The 26,351-nt window shown below is 37.5% G+C and overlaps 1 protein-coding gene across 1 annotated transcript in view; it reads left to right on the top strand.

The window, feature by feature from the left end:
* Positions 1-26,351, top strand: part of LOC126236773 (phenoloxidase 1-like) — a 275,588-nt gene that overhangs the window by 73,871 nt on the left and 175,366 nt on the right. The window contains exon 2 of the mRNA XM_049946348.1: positions 18,264-18,422. Coding sequence (XP_049802305.1) covers positions 18,264-18,422 — 159 coding nt within the window. The remainder of the gene's footprint in view (positions 1-18,263; positions 18,423-26,351) is intronic.

Genomic DNA, 26,351 nt, shown 5'->3' with positions numbered 1-26,351 from the left:
TAAGTCTTGGATTCATAGCCAGGCTGTTTCCTGCTCCCCCAACTATAATTACCTGATCTTCCTTCTCAGAGTCTGTGCGTAGCTGACCTACATTTTCTGTTACATGGCTAAGGCTAGCACTTGGTTTCACAAGACTTGTGACCTGGTATGCTGCACCTAATTTCTCCTGAAGCTGCTGGTTTACTGCTACTGGAAGCAGAATTCATCTTTTCTTAATCTGATTTCATTCCTACCTGTCTTTTTTTTAAAGCTAATATTCTGTTTCAATCTACATTCAACTACATCTGGATGAAGCCCTTCCTCCACTACTTCAGATAGTGAGCCAAACTGATTCACTAACTGAATATAGAAAGTTTTTCCAGTTTCCCTTTTTCACTCTTTGCTTGCTACCTTTTCCCAGCACCCATCTCTTTTTCCTCCCTTAGCCTACGTAATTCCAAATTCACATTTTCTAATTCAGCCTTAAGGGCACAAATTTTTGCCTCCAGTTCAGTGATTTTTCTGTCTTTTCTACATAGCCTGCATTGCCATTGAAGAGGTTCTTTATCTTCCCCGTTTCCTTGCTGCTACATTTTCCCCAATGAAACCATAACCTACAGTCTTCACAGAATGTCCCCTCCTTCAGATTTCTATGGCAATCACCACATTTGTCACACCCGGTTTGATAGAAAGATTTACACAAAAGCAGAGAATAACTCGGAACAAGAGCACTAAAGTTTTGTAACCTGTTCTAATACATAACTAAATGCTAATATAAAGAAAGTTTTAAACTTACTTTCAAAAGTTTTAATAAACTACCTAAACTCTGCATGAGAGACATTTAAATTTTCACCACTAAGTCTAGTCAAAATGTGCATGTGAGTTACTAATAACACTAACACAAGTAACTGCATGTGGACAGAATATATGTAAATCTGTGCACAAATGAAATGTGTGTATGTGTGAGTGATTTGACACACTGTTCTACACTGCTGGAGGATAAATTCATTCTTAGTTACCCTGTATGGTAGCTATAGCATTCTTCCAAGAAAGGCATCTTCTCCACAGTGTGTGTGAGCCAACAAAATAACTTCACTGAGTTTGTGTTTATTTTGTATTTTGAAGAATACTCTTAAGGAAAAGAAACTGTCCAAATTTAGCTGCCAAGGTGCAATGCAAGTGATTTTTAATAAATTTTATAAATACTCAGTTTCCTGCATGTGGAACCAGTTATAATAGTAATTTGTACAGCCCTTCCTGCCTAACACATGACCTGTCAAATAAGCAGATGTAGAGAACCTAGTGCCACACATTGCAAAGTCCAAAGTGCACACATGCAAATTTTATGCACTTACACCACATGAAAAATATCTCAAATCAATAACTTTTTGAGCAAGTTGCAGTTCATATTAACATCCAAATTGTTGCAAATGCAATTGTTACACAAGTGACTAGCAGAGGAAAGAATATCAAGGTAGTGTTTGATGTTATAGGTGACTTCCATCAATCAGGACTTTTAATTTGTTTATTTGAAATATTTTATAACAATTCCTCTTGCATGGTTCTTATGAACATGTAATAATATGTATATGTTGATAACAACTCGCCACATTTACTTGAAGTAAACTTCATAATTTTGTGACTTCCTGTTCTGTATAATTTCCTGAATCTGTTTAACCAGGTCAAAAATGCCATGAAATCAATGATGTTCTTCTTACTTGCAATTAGCACAACAGTCACCATTTGACCCACAATTCATGGAATTGTCAGAGCTATTTCCTGTTTCTTCAATGTTTCCACAATTTCTAATGAAATATCAACATCATTTGAATGAATATCCAAGAAATTAAGTAAGCAATAAGACATATGTAGGTCTTTAGGAGAAGTAGCTGACTTCAGTTGCATGCTATGTTCATCATATTCATCTCTGCAAAGTTGGAAACATTAAGTGGATTTTACATTACTGGTAAACTCTGAAACCTGCACAAAGACAGTTGCTATTAACAAGCATACACCAAGAAAACACAAAGAAAATTAATTCAGTTTTATCTCCAGTGTTAACACCTAGCGATACTGCAGAGGCAACTGCTAAATATTAAGGAGATTAAATGAAATTGAAAATTTGAGTTAACAGTAACTGTGAACAGTTGTGTCAGTGAAACTACTCACAGAAACTAAAGTTCACTTTCAAAATTACAATAGTGTTGTGCCATATTATCTGTTTACCTATGTGCTGTCAGGCAAAGACATGTGCCTGCCATGTTGCACATACAGTGTCTGCTACAGCTATGGTAGGGATGGGCAACTCTCCAGTGCCTGGAAGCTATAAATTTGATTATTTAAAACAATTTTTTTTAAAAAATACTTGCAGTGCAGTGTAGCAGCTAAAATTCTGGGACTGCGTTTCTTTTGGTGTATTCTTCCTGCATCAAAAATTTCAGGGTAGGTTTTGACATGTTGCATTGGACCACTCCTTTATGAGTATGTAATATATAGATCATCTCTAACATCAATTGATACCCTTGTGCAGTGCTTGTTCTAACCATTGATCAGTGGGTATCCATATAGGATGGACCACTGTGTACCTGAACTGTTTAGCCAGTGTTCATTAATGTAGAGCAGGGTTGCACAGACTGCAGCCCACAACCCACATGCGGTGTACCATTGATCTGATGGCAGCCTGTACTTTGCCATTCATTCTCATAATTTTTATTTTCTCATCTTCCAGTCCCTTGTGTAAAGGATAGTTCAGGGCATTGTGGAACTTAATTCTTTTGTTCCCAGTCTAGGGAGCATTGAGGCAGGGGGATCCCAATTTGGAATGATAAGTTCTCTCACACCATGTTATTTTTTAACCTGCGGCCCTTACACAATCACAGTGAGGGATTGGCAGCCTATGGTACTAACAAGTCTGTACACCCCTGATATAGAGTATGTTACAGTTGGTTTGGTGAAGCCATCCTTAAGTGATTGCTCATGAATATGAAGTAGAATTGTCTTATTTTTCTTACAGTGAGGTACAGTCCTTTCATTGTAATTTCGTTTTTTTTTTTCTTGTACCTTTACAAATTGCATGTTTGATTTTTTCTGATCAAGTCTACTAACAGTTTACTCTAAAACAGGAGGTACATGAGCTTCTGCATAATGACTATGCTGAAAAACAAGACTATTTCATTTATACACTTTGGTGTTGCACTAAATTAGATAAAAATATCTTCCATAGCCCTTTTAGCTGTAAACTCTGTGTTTTATAAAATCTGTGGCCCGTGCAAATTATATCTGTAATACCTTTTTTTTTTAAGAGTTTACATATTGTCTCAAAGTGTTTATATGCAGCACTAATTTCCTTGGTTACACAGGACTGCTTGGTAAATCATGTCAATGTGGAATGATAAATAGTAGTACATTGGTCTGACATAGGAGGCTCAGATGTTTTGTTAATTCTTGACAAGCTGTAGGCATTTTGTTTTTGTAACATCATTCGTGTTGCTCGGCAATGCAGTGAAACACCCCAGAAGTTAACTTACTGACTTCTAATAACTTCGCGACCTTATGAATTTCAGTAAGTGATGCACCTGGTTTGATGAATCCTGGTACACATAAGGCAGTTTCTTCATTAGTTTATACAAAGCTTTTCATTCAGAATTGAAGCTGCATGTGAGATTGTATGGGCCAGAATCAGTATCAGGGGTAGCATAAAATTATGATTGGATTCTTTTGTTACCCACCAGACTCATCTCTTGATGTAACCAAAAACATAAGAGAAAACCTCAGTTCACTTGTACCTAAGTTCCCCAATCATGCTGTAATTCTTGGTGCAGACTTCAATCGTCCAACAATTAATTGGAATTATTATAGTTTTATTAGTAGTGGATGTGATAAGACATCGTGTGAAATACTACTAAATGTATTTTCTGAAAACTATCTCGAACAGATAATTAGGAATCCCACTTGTGACAGACATATACTGGATCTAATGGCAACAAATAGACCTGACTTCTTTTGAGGATGTGCACATTGAATCTGGTATCAGTGACCATGAGGCAGTAGTGGCAACAATGATTACCGAAGTACAAAGGACAACTAAAACAAGCAGGCACATATATATGTTCAGTAAACTAAATAAAAAAAATCAGTAGTCTCATATCTCAGTGAGGAACATGAAAATTTCAACACAGGGCAGGAGCACGCAGAGCAATTCTGGCTCAAGTTTAAACGAATAGTTGACTATGCTTTAGATAGATATGTACCTTGTAGAACAGTCCATAATGAGAGGGAACCTCCGTAGTATACAGTCACTGTAAACAAATTTCTAAAGAAAAAGAGATTACTATGTAATAGGTGTAAAACAAACCTTAGGTTAATAGATAGAGAGACGCTGAATGAAACACATTTGGCTGTCAAGAGGGCAATGTGTGATGCCTTCGGTGACTACCATTGCAAAAAATTGTCAGATGATCTTTCACAAGACCCAAAGAAATTCTGGCTATATGTAAAGGCTGTTAATGGCATCAAAATTAGTGCCCAGTCCCTAGAAAATGAGACAGGAACTGTAACTGAGGGTTATCAAAGCAAGAGCTGAAATGCTTAATCCTGTTTTCAAATGTTCTTTTATAAACAAAAACCCAGAAGAACTGTCCCAATTTACTTCCCGTACCACTGAAAAGATGAATGAATTAAGTATTAGTGTCAGTGGTGTTGAGAAACAGCTGAAATCAATAAAACTGAACAAAGCTCCAGGGCCCAATGGAATCTATGTCAGATTCTATATGAATTTGTGGCTGACTTAGCTCCTCTTGTAACTATAATGTGTCATAAATCCCTCGAACAAAAAACTGTGCCCAGTTTGTGGGAAAAGGCAAAGGTCACACCCATCAAGAAGAAGGGTACGAGAAGTGATCCACAAAACTACCATCCAATATCCTTGAAATTGATACTTATTCTGAGCTCAAACATAATGAGATATGTTGAACAGAATGACCTCCTCAGAGCCAACCAGCATGGATTCTGAAAACATCAATCATGTGAAACCTAACTCACACTTTGCTCACTTGACATACTGAAAGCTTTGGATCAAGGCAGTCAGGTAGATGCAGTATTTCTTGATTTATGAAAAGCATTTGACTCAGTACCACACTGTGCTTACTGTCAACAGCACAGTCATATGGGGTATGAAGTGACATTTTTGACTGGATTCAGGATTTTTTGCTAGGGAGGACACAGCATGTTATCTTGGATGGAGAATGATTACAGATGTAGAATTAACTTCAGGTGTGCCCCAGCGAAGTGTGTTGGGACCCTTGTTGTTCATGTTGTATGTTAATGATCTTGCAGACAATATTGACAATAACCTCAGACTTTTTGCAGATGATGCAGTTATCTATGATATAGTACTGTCTGAAAGATCTTGATAACATTTCAAAGTGGTGCAGAGATTGGCAACGTGCTTTAAATGTTCAGAAATGTAAAATTGTGCACTTCAAAAACAAAAATAAATAAATAAATCGTACTGTCCTATGATTATAATATGAGTCACTATTGGAATTGGCCAACTCATAGAAATTCCTGGGTGTATCAGTTTGTAGGGATATGAAATGGAATGAACATATAGGTTCAGTCATGGGTAAAGCCACTGGTAAACATCAGTTTATTGGTAGAATACAGGGAAAGTGCAATCAGTCTACAAAGGAGATTGCTTACAAATCACTTGTGTGATGTGTTATAGAATATTTCTCAACTGTGTGGTACCTATACCAAACATGACTAACGAGGGATATTGAACATATACAGAGAAGGGCAGCATGGATGTCACAGGTTTGTTTGCTCCATGGGAGAGTGTCACAGAGATACTGAAGGAACTCTTGAAGATAGATGTAAGCCACCCTGAGAAAAAATTTACTAACAAAGTTTCAACAACTGGCATTAAATGATGGTTCTAGGAATATACTACAATTCCCTATGTATTGGTCACAAAGGAATCATGATAATAAGATTAGAATAATTACTGCATATACACCAGCATTCAAACAATCTTTCTTCCTGTGCTCCATATATGAAAGGACCAGGAAGAAACCCTAAAAACTGATACAGTGGAATGTACCCTCTTCCATGCACCTCATATTGGTTGGCAGAGTATAGATGTAGATGTATATCTTTCAGAATAAGATATATAATGCAAATGTTCCCATAGCTCATGTAGTAACATATACGAGGTGTAGCTAGAAAAAAACCGGACTAGTACTGGTGAAACAATAAAACGAATGCAATAAGGCTGAAAGTTGCATGGCCTGTCACGTGACTCTCGCTCCGCCTACTGCTCGAGTTTCATCTGCCTCCTGCACTCAGTCTGCCCGTGGCGTCTGTTTTAAGTAGTTGACGTTTTGTCTGTGTGTCGGAAAATGTTGAGTGTACAGAAAAAACAGCGTGTTAACATCAAATTTTGTTTCAAACTAGGAAAATCTGCAAGTGAAACGTTTGTAATGTTACAACAAGTGTACGGCGATGATTGTTTATCACGAACACAAGTGTTTGAGTGGTTTAAACGATTTAAAGATGGCCGCGAAGACACCAGTGATGACACTCGCACTGGCAGACCATTGTCAGCAAAAACTGATGCAAACATTGAAAAAATCGGTAAACTTGTTCGACAAGATCGCCGTTTAACAATCAGAGCAGTGTCTGAGTTAACAGGAGTTGACAAGGAAAGTGTTAGGCAGATTCTTCATGAAAGTTTCAACATGAACAAAGTGTGTTCAAAAATGGTTCCAAAGTATCTCACAATTGAACAGAAGGAACGCCGAAGAATGATTTGTTTTGACATCCTGGAAAACATTGAAAGTGATCCCACCTTCTTACAAAATGTTATTACTTGCAATGAATCGTGGTTTTTTACTTACGATCCCGAAACTAAACGCCAATCGATGCATTGGAAAACTCCTGGTTCTCCACGACAAAAAAAAGCACGAATGTCAAAATCGAAATTCAAGGCAATGATGATTGTTTTTTTTTGACATCAAAGGGATTGTGCACATTGATTGGGTACCAGAGGGACAAACAGTAAATCAGCATTACTACATTAGCGTCCTGGCTACCCTACGTGAGCGAGTACGGAGAAAACGGAACGATTTGTGGAGAAAAAAGTCATGGATCCTTCACCAAGACAATGCCCCAGCTCACAGTGCATTGTCAGTGAAGACGTTTTTGGCAAAACACAGCATTCCCATCTTAGATCATCCACCCTACTCACCTGATTTGGCCCCCTGTGACTTTTTTCTTTTCCCTAAAGTCAAGTCAGCTTTGAAAGGAACTAGATTTGAGACTGTTGAAGCAGTAAAAGAAAAAGCGACGGAAGTAATGTATGGACTTACCGAAAATGATCTGCAGCATTGCTATGAACAGTGGAAAATTCGTATGGAGCGGTGTAGAGACCGAGGAGGAGAGTACATTGAAGGAGATAACATGAAATTGTAAATAATTGTAAATAAATGTTTTTTCCAGCATCAGTCCGGTTTTTTTCTAGCCGCACCTCGTACCTGACAGACAGTCTTTCCTAAATGAAACTCCTTATCATCCCGCATATTTCAATCAATGGAATCCATTAAATAGGAAACAACTAATGTATATTTTATATATACAGGGCATTCAAAATGTAAATATTTAAATGTTGACAATTCAAAACAAAATGCCATGTATTGAGTGTTTATGAAGCCACACAAATCATTGCTTTGATTCTGCAGTCGTTTGAATGTAGGTAAAGGCAAACGGGATCTAAAGCTGCACAAATTTATCTGGAGAGATGTTAGTTTATTTGCCTATGGCAATGAGTGAAAGGAAGGGTATATAATGGTGATGAGACTATAAAAGTATGCATACAGTTGTGCAAGATGAAGGATGGGCTTGCAGGACCAGGATCCAGACCAATGAAATTATGCCACAGGTGAACCAAAATTCTATGATCTGATTGATGATTGGTGCTCTGACTGATGCATTTTCTCGTGCTGGATACATCACTACTTACATGATTACCGTATTTACATGAAAATAATGCACCATCGTATGTAATGCACACCCCAGTGTTAAAAAATTAGATTAATAAAAAAAAGAAGAAATTTTGGCTCATCGCTGGTAGGATATTTTAGTATTGTTGAAATTTGTTTTATAGCACTAGCTTTATTTCAAACAATAGTGAAGTATACATGAACTATAAAAAAAAACAATAATTTATTGTTAAGTTACTTATTATGGTAATAAGTGACATTTTCATTATTAAAACAGAACACCTAACTTCATTACCTACATGACATACAAATAAACATACTGTAAATTACAAGTGTTACTCATCATTATTCACTAATGTCATCATTACTGGAATCCTCAGAAGTATCTTCAGCAGAAATAGATTCATTTCCTCCTTCCCTGCCATCCTCGGTGTCATTCCAGAGCACATCATTTTCACTGGCATCCAGAGTATTTGAAATACAGCATTTATTGAATGATTTTATGATCATTGGTGCTTCAATGCATTTCCAGGCAGCCGAAACCCAATGCAGAATAATGTAGGGTACAATACGTTTAATTTTTCCTGTCAGATTCAGTTTGTGATTTGCTTCACAAAACCATTTTTCATGCTGTTCCTGAATGTAACCTTTGAAAGGTTTATGTATACTTATGTCCAGGGGTTGTAATACAGAAGTATTTCCTCCAGGAATAATAACAAGGTCACTGGGTAGGCTGTGGATCTTCTTTTTTATGTCGTCAGTGAAATGACAATGAAATGCATCAAGACAAACCATTAATGGTTGCTTGGAAAGCCCACCTGGACAGAGTTCCCACATGTGTCAGAGCCAATGAAGTATCAGAGTTTCAGTTACCCATCCATTCTCTTGATTCCAAACAATGACATCATCAGGGAATAGCTTTTCATTTTTTGGAGTCTCAGGGCTTGTTTCTCACTTGAAGATTAAAAAAGGGGGAAGTTTGTTCCCTTCTGCTGTGATTGTCACCATTACTGTTATGTTCTGTTTTTCACACCCAGATGTTTTGATGGTAACTTCTTTTCTACCCTTCTTGTCAATCTTGTAATTATATGTCATATCAAACCAAACTGGAGTCTCATCAGCATTGCCTATTTGGCCCATCGAAAAATTCTTCTCTTTCTGAAGTGTGATAACATACCACTGAAATTCTTGAAGTTTCTTCTCAAAATCCTGTGGAAGCTTTTGCCATCGACACACTGTTGCCCATATCGGGTATCAATCTGAACAGTGTTTTGGCAACTTCTTGACACCCATCGAATTCACACCCATTGACTATTACCTCTCTTTGCAAGTGAAACCTTGGCATGGGGGACAATGGCATGAAGATGACAAGAAACTTAAGACCACCATTGTCAACTGTTTATCCTCCAGCAGAGAACTTCTATGCCGAGGTATTTAAGAAGCTAATCAGATATTATCAAAAGTAAATGATGATTTTGTGAAAACAAAAGTGGGTTTGTAGGGAAGTAAAACCATCAATAAAGCTTTTTATAACAAACAAGTAAATAAATATTTGATTACCAAATGGCCCTTGATTTTTGAATATGCCTTGTATTTATTGAAGGATCGATGCAGTTTGAAAGCAAAAATTTTCTTGTTTTATGTTTTCAACAAATGCCAAGCTTTATAAGTATGCATATAGTTCCAAATAAATTTCCATGATACTTCATTCATAGCTGATAATGCTGACAGCAGGTCCAGGATATGCAGGATCTGGGCACTTAACAACGTTGCTACATAAGGACACAGAAATTAAATAATCCTAAAGAAGTGCCTTGGTTTTTTCTTCATTGTGCTACAAACAGCAGAAGTGAAAATCATGGTATGTGTAAATTACTTGGGTAGATGCTGCCTGGTTTTATAACTACACTGATATTTCTCGTTGCTGTGGTTCTCATGTAATAGATACTGGAATATATGGAATACGTCTTTAATTAGTGGTTTAATGATGCTGTGAAGATAGCTGCTACACATATAATCTTATGTTACCAGTACCCAATGATTATTTTGATCATTCCATCTGCACTTACACAGTGGATCTTATATCTGTTACTATCACAATTCCAAGCCAAATTAGGTAAATGTTTTGAGCAGTCCATTCCTGAAAACAAAATACTACTTTATCTTTGGTTTTACTTGGCAGACTTGGAGGAATATGCTTGCTCTGTAATAGTAACAGGCATTTCTAACAAACATCACCTCACATAAATGTCTAGCAATAACTTTCCCATAGTCAGATTCATCAAATTCTTGTAATACAGGCTTTCTTGTTGTGCAGTTCATCATTACTTTCGTCTGGTCATACTGTGACAAATCACAAAGTTCAGTTAATTACCATCTGAAAATTTAAAACTTTGTGCAGTTGTTTTCATTATAATAAGTAAATGCTGTCTGTTGTTAAAATATTCAATGTTAGTCTGTCCCCCCCCCCCCCCCCTGCCCATCCCCCATCCTATCTCTTCTACCCAGCAGCAAATGTTAAGCCTTGGCAATAAAATGTTTTGTCTGCAAATAGTGTTGTCAATATGCCAAAGTCAAGACAGAGAATTCATGACCTAAGCAAATCTGCAGATAATATTATCACTACAGTTGCAATTTTCAGCTGGTCTGCTTGTGCTTAACATTGCCCCAGATGATCTTTGGGGACAAAGAGTTGAATGTAAGTAACTATAAGAATTCAGGTTTAAGCATTTTGAAAGCTTTTTATGTTGCTTATGGAAACTTTATTTAACAATGTACACTACTTTGCCAGTCTTTTTTTAATTAAATAATTCCTTCTTTAAACACCTTTTACTGTCATTTCAGATATATGTGGAGACTGAAATTTGCTGTGTATGTCTGTAAGGTCAAATACAATTAATGAGTGCAAATAAGAACTGGCTTCATAAAACTAGTTCAAAATGAACACTAAATATTTATGTCTAATTTTTGGAGTGATATGGTGCAACAGTGTACTTAAAGTAAGTGAAACTCTGATAAATATTTCTCTTGTCATATAATACATGTGCTTCGTAAACACTGAAATATTAAATGATTTTTTAATGTGTAGCATGTGGGGTATTTCTACAATTCTTGAACACAGTAGCCTCAGAGTATATCACTATGTACTTTAAAGTTTTTTATATCTTGTCAATAGTGTAATATGGTGAACATATTTTCTGTACTTGTACTTAATATTGTTTTCATAGACCAATGAAGTCTTGTGCCACATAAGTAAATAAATATGAACAAGAGACCTACATTGTTTATCAAGCCACTGTTTCAGCTTTCTCCTCATAACAATGTTTATTTCAGGGAGAAGCTATTAAGTAGGATCATATTTTGATGTGATTCTCTGGGAATTATGTTTCTTTATTTACATGTTCTGTACAGAATTATTACCTGTACTTATAAGCTTGTGACAATAAATATTTTAATCTTACATACATATGACAGAGCAAAAACTTAAAAATTAATAAAATAAGGCAACAATTAGCAGGAATTCCCAGTTCTATAAGCAACATCAGAGTTTTAAATAAAAAGTTTTATTTGTTACTGTAACAGGATTCTTCTGTAGAGTGAAATGGAATGTTAAGCAGTTACTATTGAACACTTTTTTCGAGAGACATTACTTCTTGTGCCTTTGATATTATTAGATTGTGAATTGAATATTTTAGCTCCCATATATTTTACTCCCTTTTGTAAACTGGTGTGTAAACATAAACACCACTCACAGGTTAGGCCTGTACTGTACTGATTGACTGACTGAAGGGATCAAGTACAAGAAGGGATCTATGATTATGGGACATGAGATCAGCATGTCGCCAATCCCTCCAGCCGTTATTCTATCTACATCTACATTTACATTTATACTCCACAAGCCACCCAACGGTGTGTGGCGGAGGGCACTTTACGTGCCACTGTCATTACCTCCCTTTTCTGTTCCAGTCGCGTATGGTTCGCGGGAAGAACAACTGCCTGAAAGCCTCCGTGCGTGCTCGAATCTCTCTAATTTTACATTCGTGATCTGCTCAGGAGGTATAAGTAGGGGGAAGCAATATATTCGATACCTCATCCAGAAACGCACCCTCTCGAAACCTGGTGAGCAATCTACACTGCGATGCAGAGTGCCTCTCTTGCAGAGTCTGCCACTTGAGTTTGCTAAACATCTCCGTAACGCTATCACGGTTACCAAATAACCCTGTGACAAAACGCGCCGCTCTTCTTTGGATCTTCTCTATCTCCTCCGTCAACCCACACTGTTGAGCAATACTCAAGTATAGGTCGAACGAGTGTTTTGTAAGCCACCTCCTTTGTTGATGGATTACATTTTCTAAGGACTCTCCCAATGAATCTCAACCTGGTACCCACCTTACCAACAATTAATTTTATACGATCATTCCACTTCAAATCATTCCGCACGCATACTCCCAGATATTTTACAGAAGTAACTGCTACCAGTGTTTGTTCCGCTATCATATAATCATACAATAAAGGATCCTTCTTTCTATGTATTCGCAATACATTACATTTGTCTATGTTAAGGATCAGTTGCCACTCCCTGCACCAAGTGCCTATCCGCTGCAGATCTTCCCGCATTTCGCTACAATTTTCTAATGCTGCAACTTCTCTGTATACTACAGCATCATCCGCAAAAAGCCGCATGGAACTTCCGACACTATCTACTAGGTCATTTATATATATTGTGAAAAGCAATGGTCCCATAACACTCCCCTGTGGCACGCCAGAGGTTACTTTAACGTCTGTGCATGTCTCTCCATTGATAACAACATGCTGTGGTCTGTTTGCTAAAAACTCTTCAATCCAGCCACACAGCTAGTCTGATATTCTGTAGGCTCTTACTTTGTTTATCAGGCGACAGTGCGGAACTGTATTGAACGCCTTCCGGAAGTCAAGGAAAATAGCATCTACCTGGGAGCCTGTATCTATTATTTTCTGGGTCTCATGAACAAATAAAGCGAGCTGTTTCCGGAATCCATGTTGATTCCTACACAGTAGATTCTGGGTTTCCAAAAACGACATGATACTCGAGCAAAAAACATGTTCTAAAATTCTACAACAGATGGACGTCAGAGATATAGGTCTACAGTTTTGCACATCTGCTCGACGACCCTTCTTGAAGACTGGGACTACCTGTGCTCTTTTCCAATCATTTGGAACCTTCCGTTCCTCTAGAGACTTGCGGTACACGGCTGTCAGAAGGGGGGCAAGTTCTTTCGCGTACTCTGTGTGGAAACGAATTGGTATCCCTTCAGGTCCAGTGGACTTTCGTCTGTTGAGTGATTCCAGTTGCTTTTCTATTCCTTGGACACTTATTTCGATGTCAGCCATTTTTTTGATTGTGCGAGGATTTAGATAAGGAACTGCAGTGCGGTCTTCCTCTGTGAAACAGCTTTAGAAAAAGGTGTTTAGTATTTCTGCTTTACGCGTGTCATCCTCTGTTTCAATGCCATCATCATCCTGGAGTGTCTGGATATGCTGTTTCGAGCCACTTACTGATTTAACGTAAGACCAGAACTTCCTAGGATTTTCTGTTAAGTCGGTACATAGAATTTTACTTTCGAGTTCACTGAATGCTTCACGCATAGCCCTCCTTATGCTAACTTTGACATTGTTTAGGTTCTGTTTGTCTGAGAGGTTTTGGCTGCGTTTAAACTTGGAGTGAAGCTCTCTTTGCTTTCGCAGTAGCTTCCTAACTTTGTTGTTGAACCACGTTGGGTTTTTCCCGTCCCTCACAGTTTTACTCGGCACGTACCTGTCTAAAACGCATTTTACAATTGCCTTAAACTTTCTCCATAAACACTCAACATTGTCAGTGTCGGAACAGAAATTTTCGTTTTGATCTGTTAGGTAGTCTGAAATCTGCCTTCTATTACTCTTGCTAAACAGATAAACCTTCCTCCCTTTTTTATATTCCTATTAACTTCCATATTCAGGGATGCTGCAATGGCCTTATGATCACTGATTCCCTGTTCTGCACTTACAGAGTCGAAAAGTTCGGGTCTGTTTGTTATCAGTAGGTCCAAGATGCTATCTTCACGACTCGGTTCTCTGTTTGATTGCTCGAGGTAATTTTCGGATAATGCACTCAGTATAATGTCACTTGATGCTCTGTCCCTACCACCCGTCTTAAACATCTGAGTGTCCCAGTCTATATCTGGTAAATTGAAATCTCCACCTAAGACTATAATATGCTGAGGAAATTTATGTGCAATGTATTCCAAATTTTCTCTCAGTTGTTCTGCAACTAATGCTGCTGAGTCGGGAGGTCGGTAAAAGGAGCCAATTATTAACCTAGCTCGGTTGTTGAGTGTAACCTCCACCCATAATATTTCACAGGAACTATCCACTTCTACTACACTACAGGATAAACTACTACTAACAGCGACAAACACACCACCACCGGTTGCATGCAATCTATCCTTTCTAAACACCGTCTGTGCCTTTGTAAAAATTTCGGCTGAATTTATCTCTGGCTTCAGCCAGCTTTCTGTACCTATAATGATTTCAGCTTCGGTGCTTTCTATCAGCGCTTGAAGTTCCGGTACTTTACCAATGCAGCTTCGACAGTTTACAATTACAATACCGATTGCTGCTTGGTCCCCGCATGTCCTGACTTTGCCCCACACCCTATGAGGCTGTTGCCCTTTCTGTACTTGCCCGAGGCCTTCTAACCTAAAAAACTGCCCAGTCCACGCCACACAACCCCTGCTACCCGTGTAGCTGCTTGCTGCATGTAGTGGACTCCTGACCTATCCAGCAGAACCTGAAACCTGACCACCCTATGGCGCAAGTCGAGGAATCTGCAGCCCACACGGTCGCAGAACCGTCTCAGCCTCTGATTCAGACCCTCCCTCGGCTCTGTACCAAAGGTCCGCAGTCAGTCCTGTCGATGATGCTGCAGATGGTGAGCTCTGCTTTCATCCCGCTAGCGAGACTGGCAGTCTTCACCAAATCAGATAGCCACCGGAAGCCAGAGAGGATTTCCTCCGATCCATAGCGACACACATCATTGGTGCCGACATGAGCGACCACCTGCATATGGGTGCACCCTGTACCCTTCATGGCATCCGGAAGGACCCTTTCCACATCTGGAATGACTTCCCACGGTATGCACACGGAGTGCACGTTGGTTTTCTTTCCCTCTCTTGCTGCCATATCCCTAAGGGGCCCCATTACGCGCCTGACGCTGGAGCTCTCAACTAGTAGATGAATCCTGATAACACTGCTGGTTCTCCTCATTTGGCCTCACAGAGTTCAGTGCACCCTCCCAACATCAGAAAAATCTGGCGAGTTATCGGAAGTCAAAACCGGATCCTTTTGCACTAACATGTGTGATGCTAACTGTTTTGCTACAGAGCCAGTCATTCCCTTTCGTACAAGTACCAAATGCTTCAGCTGAGAGTTAAGATCACCTTAACTTCTAGTTTTGTTTCATAATGAGAAAGAAAGATTATTTATGAAAAAATATATTGGGATCACATGTACTGAAATTTTGTAGTGATTATAACAAGTATTTATTTATTTATTTATTTATTTTATTTATCCAATCCAATAAATATTGTATGGATATTGTCAAGGGTACATGTAAGCCATTTCAAAGAAATGGGGCACAAACAATATATACATAAAAAAGTACAAAACAAAATAATACAATGAAGTTAATAATAATACAATGAAATTAATATAGCCTATATTAATATAGCCAAGGTAGGATTTAGCAAGCTTGAAGACAAGAGTAGAAATTCTCAATTCTCAATCTTGCTGAAGTGTGAGCCCAGAATGATTTACCATGAGGGGCAATAAAATGGAGCCTAGAATATTACCAGGGTACTGCTGTGCTGTGAGGTTGCTGCAGGTGGCAATCAGAGGGGTCATGCTATGAAATGAAATGGCACTCCAGATCATCACTCCTGGTTGTCAGACTGTATGGCAGGTGATAGTCATGTGGTTGGTATCCCACTGTTGTCTGGGGCCTCTCCAGACATGTATTTGGTTTGAAATCTCATTGACTGGAATAGATTTGTCTTCAGTGATGAGTTCTGCTTCAAGCTAAGCTCCGACAACCACCAAAGATGTGTCTGGAGATGCCCCAGACATTGATGGGATACCTACCTGACTGGCACCCACCATACAACCCAACAGGCAGGAGTGATGATCTGGGGGGCCATTTCATTTCATAGCAGGACTCTTACAGCAACACCCTTACAGAATAGCAGTACATGATGATATTCTACACCAAGCTCGTCACGCTTTGTGGCAAACCATCCCGGGCTTACATTTCAGCAAGACAATTCCCACCTTTACATGGTCAGAGTTTCTACTGGCTGTCTTCATGCTTGCCAAACCCTATGTTGGTCAACAAGGTCACCAGATCTCTCCCCAATTGAGAACATTTGGAGCATCTGTTCCACTTGAATAATTCCTTAGTGGTGCATCATTCTTTATGTCCTAGAGTGTATTTTTTTATTTTTAGTTGTTGCACAAAAATATAGAGTGATAACAAATTATCAAATAGAAACAGCCAAAGTATGCTGTGTTCCAGATACTGCCATTACTAAAATGGGAAATTAGTCTTAGAGCATACCAGTAAACCCCCACCCACTATTCTTTAAAGAACTGAATTTCCTTGAATATAATGTCATATCCCATGTATGTCATACAGTGGTTTAATTTTGCAGGTACATCCAGTAATATATGTGGATACTGACTGAAAAAAAGTGTTGTGAATAGAGCTAGTAGTAAAGATGTAATAAAAAAATGTCATGCCTGATGCTGCAGTTTAATTGCATGAACAGTGAAAATGTACCAATAAACTTTTTTCCTATCACCATTTTGTGGGGTGTCGGCAGGAAAAAGTTTTTGAAATGTTTGAAATTGTGTATAAAGATTATTGGAACTCACTATGAACTCTCAATCTCAGAAACTGGATGAATATTGTCTGGGTAATTTGCACTCTGTGAGTTATGCTGCCTCAAGACATATTCACAGTTTCTAGCTGTAACACCTACTTGTTGTGTTTAACCTTTAACATAAGATTATAGCTCTTAGGCAATAGATTATGATAGCATTTTAAATTTTGAAGCTCGCTGAATAACTTCATGAACTATTGAAAATCAATTTTTTGTTCATCCTGGAAGATGTTAGTTAAGCTACCTGCAGTTGAGTCCATGCCCTGGGTTCACCATTTAGTAACATAGATATTGCTGATGACAACCATTTTTGTGTCTAGAGAATGTATTGTTCCAAATAAAGCTTGCTTGCTATCAACATGAACATCAAGACGTTCTGAGAAGTACATTTTAATTTGCTATCTGGTCATTAAGCACAATAAGTACTTTATCAGGGTCCTTATGATTGAAATGTGTGAAAATAGTCTTTCTTAGCTTCCTCCAATATATTGTTGATGTGAGACTAAAAGTTACTAACTGATTTACTATTGACCACAATGATTTTGCCATCGGTGAAATTTCTTTTTTTTATGATGGAGTCATATTATCCACATACATTATGAATGCAAGGGTGCAAAACTTGAACCCTAAGACACTCCATACACATTACCACATACTGCAATATGACATCTGGAACATCCATAACTGTCTTTTGCCTTTTGCCATCAAGATATGATTCTGATCATTTATGTTCATGTTCTTTGATTCTATAATTCTAGAACATCTTTAATAGTATCTAGGATTCACCACAATCATAGGATTTTGGAAGACCACACAATGCAGGATGAGATATGGAAAGACTCTGTGTGTATATTAACACGAGAAAAAGAAATCACAGAATTTTAATTTGCATACTATACTATAGTGTACGGCATTACGTGTCCTCAGTTATATCACCTGACATTAAATCAAACATTAAAATCTTTACAAATAATAATCCTCCTGTTATATATCCATAACATTATGCATTTCCTCTGGATATAAGGACAAGAATCTACCTCCTGCCCATCTCCCCCTACTGATGCAGTGTTAGACAGTCACGGAGAAATAAAATGTAACTGCCATACAGAGTAGATGTTGGAAGTGCATACAATGCTGATCCAATACAGAATCATGTCCAACTAGAACATTTATTTTTAAAAATTATAATAAACTCGGCTTTCATATAACACACTCTTGATATAATTTACTGATATGATAAATAAAGATTTGGACAAAAGTTATATTAGTATTTATATTATCAAAGTTGTGAACAAAGTCATGACAAGATTTATTGAACAGAAGTATTTTTCTTTAGGCTCAGAGGCCACAAATAAAACCAGTAAGAAAGCAGTCGATGCACCCAAGGGATAAAATGAAATTTTTTCATTTGGTGATGGAACGGCTCAATGAACCTATTTCTGTGCGGAAAGGAATTGATAGAGATACTGCCTTCAGTATTCCACCAGGGTACCATGTAAGTAAAATTCTGTTTGTCGAGTTAGTGTATTTTCAACAAGTGTGGAGAAATTTTTGTTATTTGCCTTGTGCCATATTGTTTGAGAATGTATTTTCATAACCACTCTGCTTTATTTCTTACTAAAATTTATATCTGCATCATTGCATTAAATAATGTCAGGTCTTCTGCATTTTGTAGTGAGAAAATTTTATTTGTGCTTTCATGGTTTATTTTTCTTTATTTATCGAAGGAACATTCTTAATTTTGAAACAGCATCATGTTTCAGTGCAATAAATGTGATGTCAAGTTTGACATTACTTATCAATCCCAATAAACCAAAATATATTCACTGACAGAAATTATTAACCAACCTCCAACAGAAATGTCTTTGAATGCTGTAATGACTGAAATGCAGCAATCGAAAATACTGTCCAGGGCTAAATAAGTGACTGTATGGAAAAATTTATAAATTTGTTCTTTAAATAATGCTGTTCTACACCCAAAAATGCATAACTCAGTTATACTATGTTATGTCTTGGAAAGAAAAATTTTCTCTTGGTCAAATGTTAGCCTTGGTTTGGCAGTTATATAAATAACTAAAAAGAATATTCCTTGTAATAATTTGGCTTTTGTTCTAGAATTAAAAATTAATTGCTGGCTGAGAACCTCTAAAAGTCATGCATGCCATCTTGTCAACAGAAGAAGTTACTTTCACATTTTCTGTAAGCAGTTTGTCTTTTTAGTCCATTGTTTTATTATTGGTGCGTCTGTGAAATTTAGTAGCATTCACAGATGTTATCACTGGTAATACATGCTTTGAAGTCATTCCATTATACATATTTACAAAATTCAACTACAGAATCATGAAAATGGCTTGATACATATTGTTCTTGGCAAACTTGAAACCATAGGTGTCAGCAAAGGGAGAACGGGGCAGGCAAGAGAGAGTACTTGCTCCCTCCCGGACTTTAGATGCAAATGTTTTATTGGTTACAGAATTTGTAAAAGTGACTGTCTGTGACTCAGCAAAACTGCAGATTTAACACTGCTGAGTATGCCAGGAAATTCTACGACTTACACAGTTTCTGTTTATTTTTGTTAATTTGTTTTCTTACTTGTTTTCTTATGCTGTTCACGGAAATTATGTTGATTCCTGGTGCAGTGGTGGTTTTGGTGGCATTTTACAGTCAAGATAACTGTGCTGAAGTAGAGCCCTCAATCTTTTCTTTATAGCTTCTTTGTACAGCTCCTGTTTAGCTGCAGAAAGGATCTGACCCAACATCATCACATGCTGATTCCCAGTACAACATAAACATGGGAGCAGTATATGCTTGTCATTTGTTCCCAATTCCCAAGTATTCCCCTTCCTCTTGCTGCTCAAAGGAGTCACAATAGCGTTCCAATATTTCTCTGTGGACAAAGAAGGCACATGATGGCTTACTAATTCTACATTCTGTTCTATGCACCAGAGGTATTGTAGTAGGCTTCGGAGAACATGACCATTTAGGTGTCCACATTTATATTTAACCTGGGGGCCAAAATGAACCATTCCTAAAAGAAAATACCATTTTATTCATTAGAAGAGAGGGGAAAACGAGTGAAATTCAAGGTTGAAAAGATGTTCTCTTCACAAATTGGGACCTTCTCAATTCTAAGATGTGTAACACCATTCAACATGCTGTCATAGTGCTACAAATTATGCAGTCCAGACGGCATTGCTGCACAATAATGTGACAAAGCGGAAAAATGAGAATTGACTGGGCTTAGCCCTAGACTGTTAAAAGTTGATTCTGCTGGCCAATTTGAGGATGCTTTTGTGAGATTTTCCATGTTCATCCAATCTGTACTGCCTCTAGGCTACAAATTACCTAACCACTGAAAAAAAATGTAGCCTTCAAAGCACACTGTGTTCTACTTTACTTGTTCCAGTCAACATTAAAAAACTGCAGTACTGTGGAACATGTAAACATACAATAAACAGAAAATACAATTACAGAAAGCATGAAAGTAGTTCGTACCCATTAATGTGATTAAGTGTGATATGTTATAGGTGGCATGAAATTGAATAAGACCTTTTAAATTGTTTATCCCTGTTTCTCCACATTGAGATGTCTAACAATTCTCAGTTGTTCTTACTTTTTTTCCTAGTTCAGTGTTTTAATTTTCAGTTTCAAATTAACATTATAGGAGTACGAACAAGTACTTATTGTGAACATTTTCTGGGCTAATTATGTAACTCATTAGGTACCCTGGATTTAATTGTACAAGGTTGTGACTTTTTGAATCAAGAAGTGCCATCCATATTCATATTAATAACATAAAAAGATGTACTTTGTATGTGCTGTTGAACTATGCTTACCGTTTAAGCATCAAAGTAATCTACCTTAAGAATACAGGGTGTTTCAAAAAGAATCATCTGATTTGGCACATCTTTATTTCTGAAATTAATAAACAAATTTAATGGATTTTGTTTTCTGATGAGCATGTCTTGAGCATGTCTTAAGTTACAGTTTCCACAGCTGCTGTTATGCGATGTCTCAGTTCATTCATTGTTGTTGGTAACAGAGGTACATTAACATAATCATGTACAGGCACTTCCAGATGCCATTATGGTGGTGTCCCATCCTGTTCTTTAATGAAGTTGTTCAGATCAGTCTCCAACTGCGGGAAAAGAAAGTTCTCAAGCATATCAAGATATGTGCTTCCTGTAACAGTGTTCTCAGCAAAGAAAAATGGACCATACTCCTTTTCCTGGAACGTACAGCTTTTCCCGTGAAACTGCACAAAACACATTACATTTTGGAGAGTCCTTCTCATGTTGTACAACTTCATGACGTTGTTCCATACCTCATATTCTCACATTATGATGGTTTACCTTTCCTTTTTAATGGAATGTTGCCTCATAACTAAACACTAAGCGTGGAAGAAAACTGTCATCCTCCATCTTGTCAAGAATGAAACTACAGAACTCCACATGTTGTTGTTTGTCACCTTTTGTATGGCTTCATGTGTAAACATTGATGCAACACACACTAGATGGACATCGGGGTATGTTGAGCTGTCGAGCTGCACGATGAATGGATTTCTGCAGACTCCTTGTGAAACTATGGTGGATGCATTCAACATGTGTCAGACACTCAGGGACAGCCCAGCGATTTGCCTTTACACAAACAACCTGTTTCTCAGAGTTGTTCATGCCATTGTCTAATGCTCTGTACTGTGGGAGGATCCACACATCATACCTAGTACAAAAGTCACACTGAATATTTATTATTGACTCGCACTGCGCAAAACATAGAACACAAAATGCTTTCTGTTGCCCTGACACCATTTTTACTATAACTGAAGTGGGCACACACTGATGCTACCTGGCAGGAACCATGTAAAATTTACAGTACACCGTTCACACACATATCTCAAATAACATAATAGTTATGTTTTTCTTTTTTTTTAACTGGATAATGCTTTTTGATACATCCTGCATTATGTGTAAAACTATCAGTCATTTGAGATACAAAATGTTTTGTGCACTTACTTTCTAGTTTTTGGGTTATGGCTAATTTTCAGACTCACTCACCTAGATATATCAAAACTGCCAATTTTTTAATCTTGCCCCTTCTAGGAAAAATTTCTGTGGTTGCCCATGTTTGTAACCATTTGTAGCATATGTTGTCATCCTTCTCTACTGCTATCAAAGATATCTGATTGTCATTCATTATTATTTGCTGAACAGCTTTTGGTGCCCCCCCAACCCCCCCCCCCCATCCTCCCCCTCCCAAGACCACTACATACCTATTTACATACCACTTAAGTTTCAAAGCATTCTCTGCTCGAATTCTAAATTCTTCCGTATTCAGACTCAGAGCTGAGGGTTTTTGCACAGTTGTTAAATACAAGCAACATGTTGTATAGTGTACATAACAGAGTTTGAATTTCTGTTGACAACTCCAATTTGAATTTAAGCAATTTTATTTTGTAATACCCTAATTTATCTATTCTTCACAATGTGATAAATTTAAAGTTTATCAAAAGCAACCTAACTGTAGAATGACAGCCAGTTTAAAGAAAAAGATTGATCACTACTCATCATAGAGATAACACATTGAGCTGTGGACAGCCACACTGAAAAGACACTGACACATTCAGCTTTCAGCCAAAGTCTTCTCCAGAAAAAGAAACACACATACATTCTTTCTCACAAAGAAGCACACCTCAGGCACAGATGACCACTGTTTGTGGCAGCTTGGATCAGAACGCCAACATTCATTCTGGTCCAAGCTGCCAGAGATGGGAGTCATGTGTGAGTGAGGTATGCTTTCTTGTGTGAATGAATGTGTGCATGTTTCTTTTTCTGAAGAAGGCTTTGGTCAGAAGCTAATTATTGAACTGTCTTTTTGTTGTACCTGTCCGCAACTCAAATTGTCATCTTTACAGTGAGCAGCAGTCTATCTTTTCCCTATATTGTTGCCTTCTGTAAATTTTTTTATTGTTCTCATTCTGGTTTTTCCTTTATTGTAATACATTAGGTGTGTACCGTATAGCTACAAGTAATTTGTTAAGTCTGGAAGCAAGTACGAGTTAAGAGACCAAAGCTCATTAAGAACTAATGCTTCACAATTAACAGTTTATTTAAACTATGTAAAAGTACAGATGGACCTAAACTACTTACCTCAGCAAAAAGTGCTCATATCTAAATATCCATAGATTGTTTTAGTACTTACTTTCAGAATGCAAAATACCAATACTACCATTAGGCCCATATGATGGTATCCCAGCTTTCAGAACTAATACACAGGGAGAAGAAAGGGAAAGGCTGGAGAAGGTTAAAAAGGAAGGGCAGGTCAGTCAGGCCCCAGGATGAGAGGTGCTCACCTTCTTCTGAGGTTGAGGGAAAATAAAGATTTTTGATCCACATTATTTCTGTAGTGAAGCTGGGCTAGTGCTTACGAATATTTATCTTTGACCTCACTCTCTCTCTAATACCTCCATTTTCATCTTTGCCTCCCCATGTCCTCAAAGCAGATGAGTCCCTCCCATCCTCTGGCATGACTTGTTCCTTTTTAACTTTTTCAAACCTATCTCTCTGACCAGGATGTGGAATAGTGTCCTGTATTTTTTTATATATTCCTATTGTCAGTACTGCTGAAAGTAAGTACTAGCCAGCAATTCTGTCTCATACTATCATAATTTTTGAGCGGGCTTTCCTTTTGATGTAGTAGAACGTTCTACTAAATTCCACTATTCCATAAATAATTAAATCCTATAACCTCCAACGAATTACAAATCTAAAGTGATAAATAACTGCAGGAGGCAGTAATCAAACTGCTGACATGCACCCTGCAGCCAGTAGCTATAACTGATACACCACAGCAATATTGATCCTTGAGTGTTTGGTTTGTTTTCTACATAGAATTAACTTGAATTTAGATTAATTACATGAATTAAGATTGAATCATTTTAAATACATACCATGTATGTCTGCGTTAGGTATGTTTGCAGGCTCTCATAAATTAAAGTCATGAGTACTTAGCATTTAATATCAGTGAAATAAGTAAGGATTATTATTATTATTAGTAGTAGTAGTGGTAGTATTATTATTAGTAGTAATAGTATTATTAACTCACCAGCCAAGGCAATTTTCCGATTTTTCTATATAAAATTATATATAATTATTTGATACTTAGAATAGATTGTATTAAATGAGTGTAGCAATAAAACCAAAAACTAACTTCAAAAATGATTTTTAATTAACATTTAATGTACATAATACAGAACTGTGAAAATTGCATTCTGTGTTATAAATACAGGAGAAACTTCTTGATAATTTTTTTGAGTGTAAGATCCATGCACAAGCTCAAAAAAATGGATACAAAAAAGTATATGATATGTTTAAGCGTGTGGGACAGACTTGGGAGCATGTAAAACACAACTCCCAGTGTTCCAGAGCAAAAGACAAATATTTACTGGGAAAATAGTGACTTCCAGTATTCTAGAATAACAGAAAAATTGAGGACTGTCAAAATACAAGACATATTACATATAAGTATGTACAAAATATAAGCACATGTAAGTTATAACATTATGTCTAGACCTGTAGCTTTCTTATTAACTTAGCCAGATTGATTGCAATCAAATAAACCATATTATACTTAATTAAGCATAAGAGAAAAAAGAGTTTTATGTAGGACACACATATAGACACTAAAGACACATATCTGAGATGCTATTAACATCTGTTGATTGATTGTACTGAAGTACACTATATTCTAGGTAAATAAGTCAAAGAAAATAAAATTCCATGCCCACATACACTAAAGAGCCAAAGAAACTGGTACACATGCCGAGTATTGTGTAGGACCCTGCGAGCATGCAGAAGTGCCGCAACATGATGTAGCATGGACATGACTAATGTCTGAAGTAGTGTTGGAGAGAATTTACATGAAGATTCCTGCAAGGCTGTCCATAAATTCACATGAGTACGAAAGGGTGAAGATCCCTTCTGAACAGCACATTGCAAGGCATCCCAGATATGCTCAATAATGTTCATGTCTGGGGGGTCTGGTGTGGTGGCCAGCAGAAGTGTTTAAACGCAGAAGCGCATTCCTGGAGCCACTTTGTAGCATTTCTGGACATGTGGGGTGTCGAATTGTCCTGCTGGAATTTCCCAAGTCCATCAGAAGGCACAATGGACAAGAATGGATGCAGGTGATCAGACAGGATGCTTACATACGTGTTACCTGTCAGAGTCAAATCTAGAAATGTCAAGGGTCCCATATCATTCCAACTGCACATGCCCCACACCATTACAGAGCCTCCACAAGTTTGAACATTCCCCTGCTGACATGCAAGGTCCATGGATTCATGAGGTTGTCTCCAGTCCCATACATGTCCAACAGCTCAATACAATTTGAAACAAGACTCGTCTGACCAGGCAATGTTTCCAATCATCAACAGTCCAATGTCAGTGTTGACAGGCCCAGGTGAGACATAAAGCTTTGTATCATGCAGTCATCGAGGGTACATGAGTGGGCCTTAAGCTCCGAAAGCCAATGTAAATGATGTTTCATTGAATAGTTCACACACTGACACTTGTTGATGGCCCAGGATTGAAATCTGTAGCAATTTGTGAAAGGGTTGCACTTCTGTCATGTTGAACGATTCTCTTCACTCATTGTTAGCCCCATTCTTGCAGGATCTTTTTCTGGCCCCAGCAATGTCATTGATTTGAAGTTTTACCAGGTTACTGATATTCATGGTACTCTCATGAAATGGCCATATGGGAAAATCCCCACTTCATCGCCACCTCGGAGATGCTGTGTCCCATCACTCGTGCACCAACTATAACACCACATTCAAACTCAAGTTAAATCTTGATAACCTGCCATTGTAGCAGCAGTAACCAATCTAACAACTGTGCCAGACACTTGTTGTCTTATATAGGCATTGCCGACTGCAGTGCTGTATTCTGCCTGTTTACATATCTCTGTATTTGAATAAGCAAGCCTATACCAGTTTCTTTGGCGCTTCAGTGTATATGAACATGGAATACATATAACTACACGCATTAATTAACAGGAGTACATTAGCAAATGGTATTTAGTTTTATCTTGACATACTCTGTTAATTAGCAATATTCCAAATATTCATTAACATGGTAGAAGTTATGCATTATTTGTTGATCTTTAGAGGATGTCATTCTTTTGATGAAATCTGATAATACATTGAAGAGAATTTTTGGTTTCTATAATACATTGGCCTGGTATATTGTATTTTTATGTACGTCCCTCTAAAAATCATACCTATTCTTTGTTTAATGATAGCTCACCACATTGTTTAAAGTTAAAAAGTTCAATGAGTCTTAATATTCTTACTCACATATTTTATTTATTTATTTTTAGCTCCTTGTTCCATAGATTAAATTCATGATACAAATTATGATGTGAAATG

Source organism: Schistocerca nitens, chromosome 2, assembly GCF_023898315.1.
Source record: "Schistocerca nitens isolate TAMUIC-IGC-003100 chromosome 2, iqSchNite1.1, whole genome shotgun sequence".
Taxonomy (NCBI): Eukaryota; Metazoa; Arthropoda; class Insecta; order Orthoptera; family Acrididae; genus Schistocerca; species Schistocerca nitens.
Note: the sequence above shows the minus strand (reverse complement) of the source record. Positions and strands in the feature narration are given on the sequence as shown.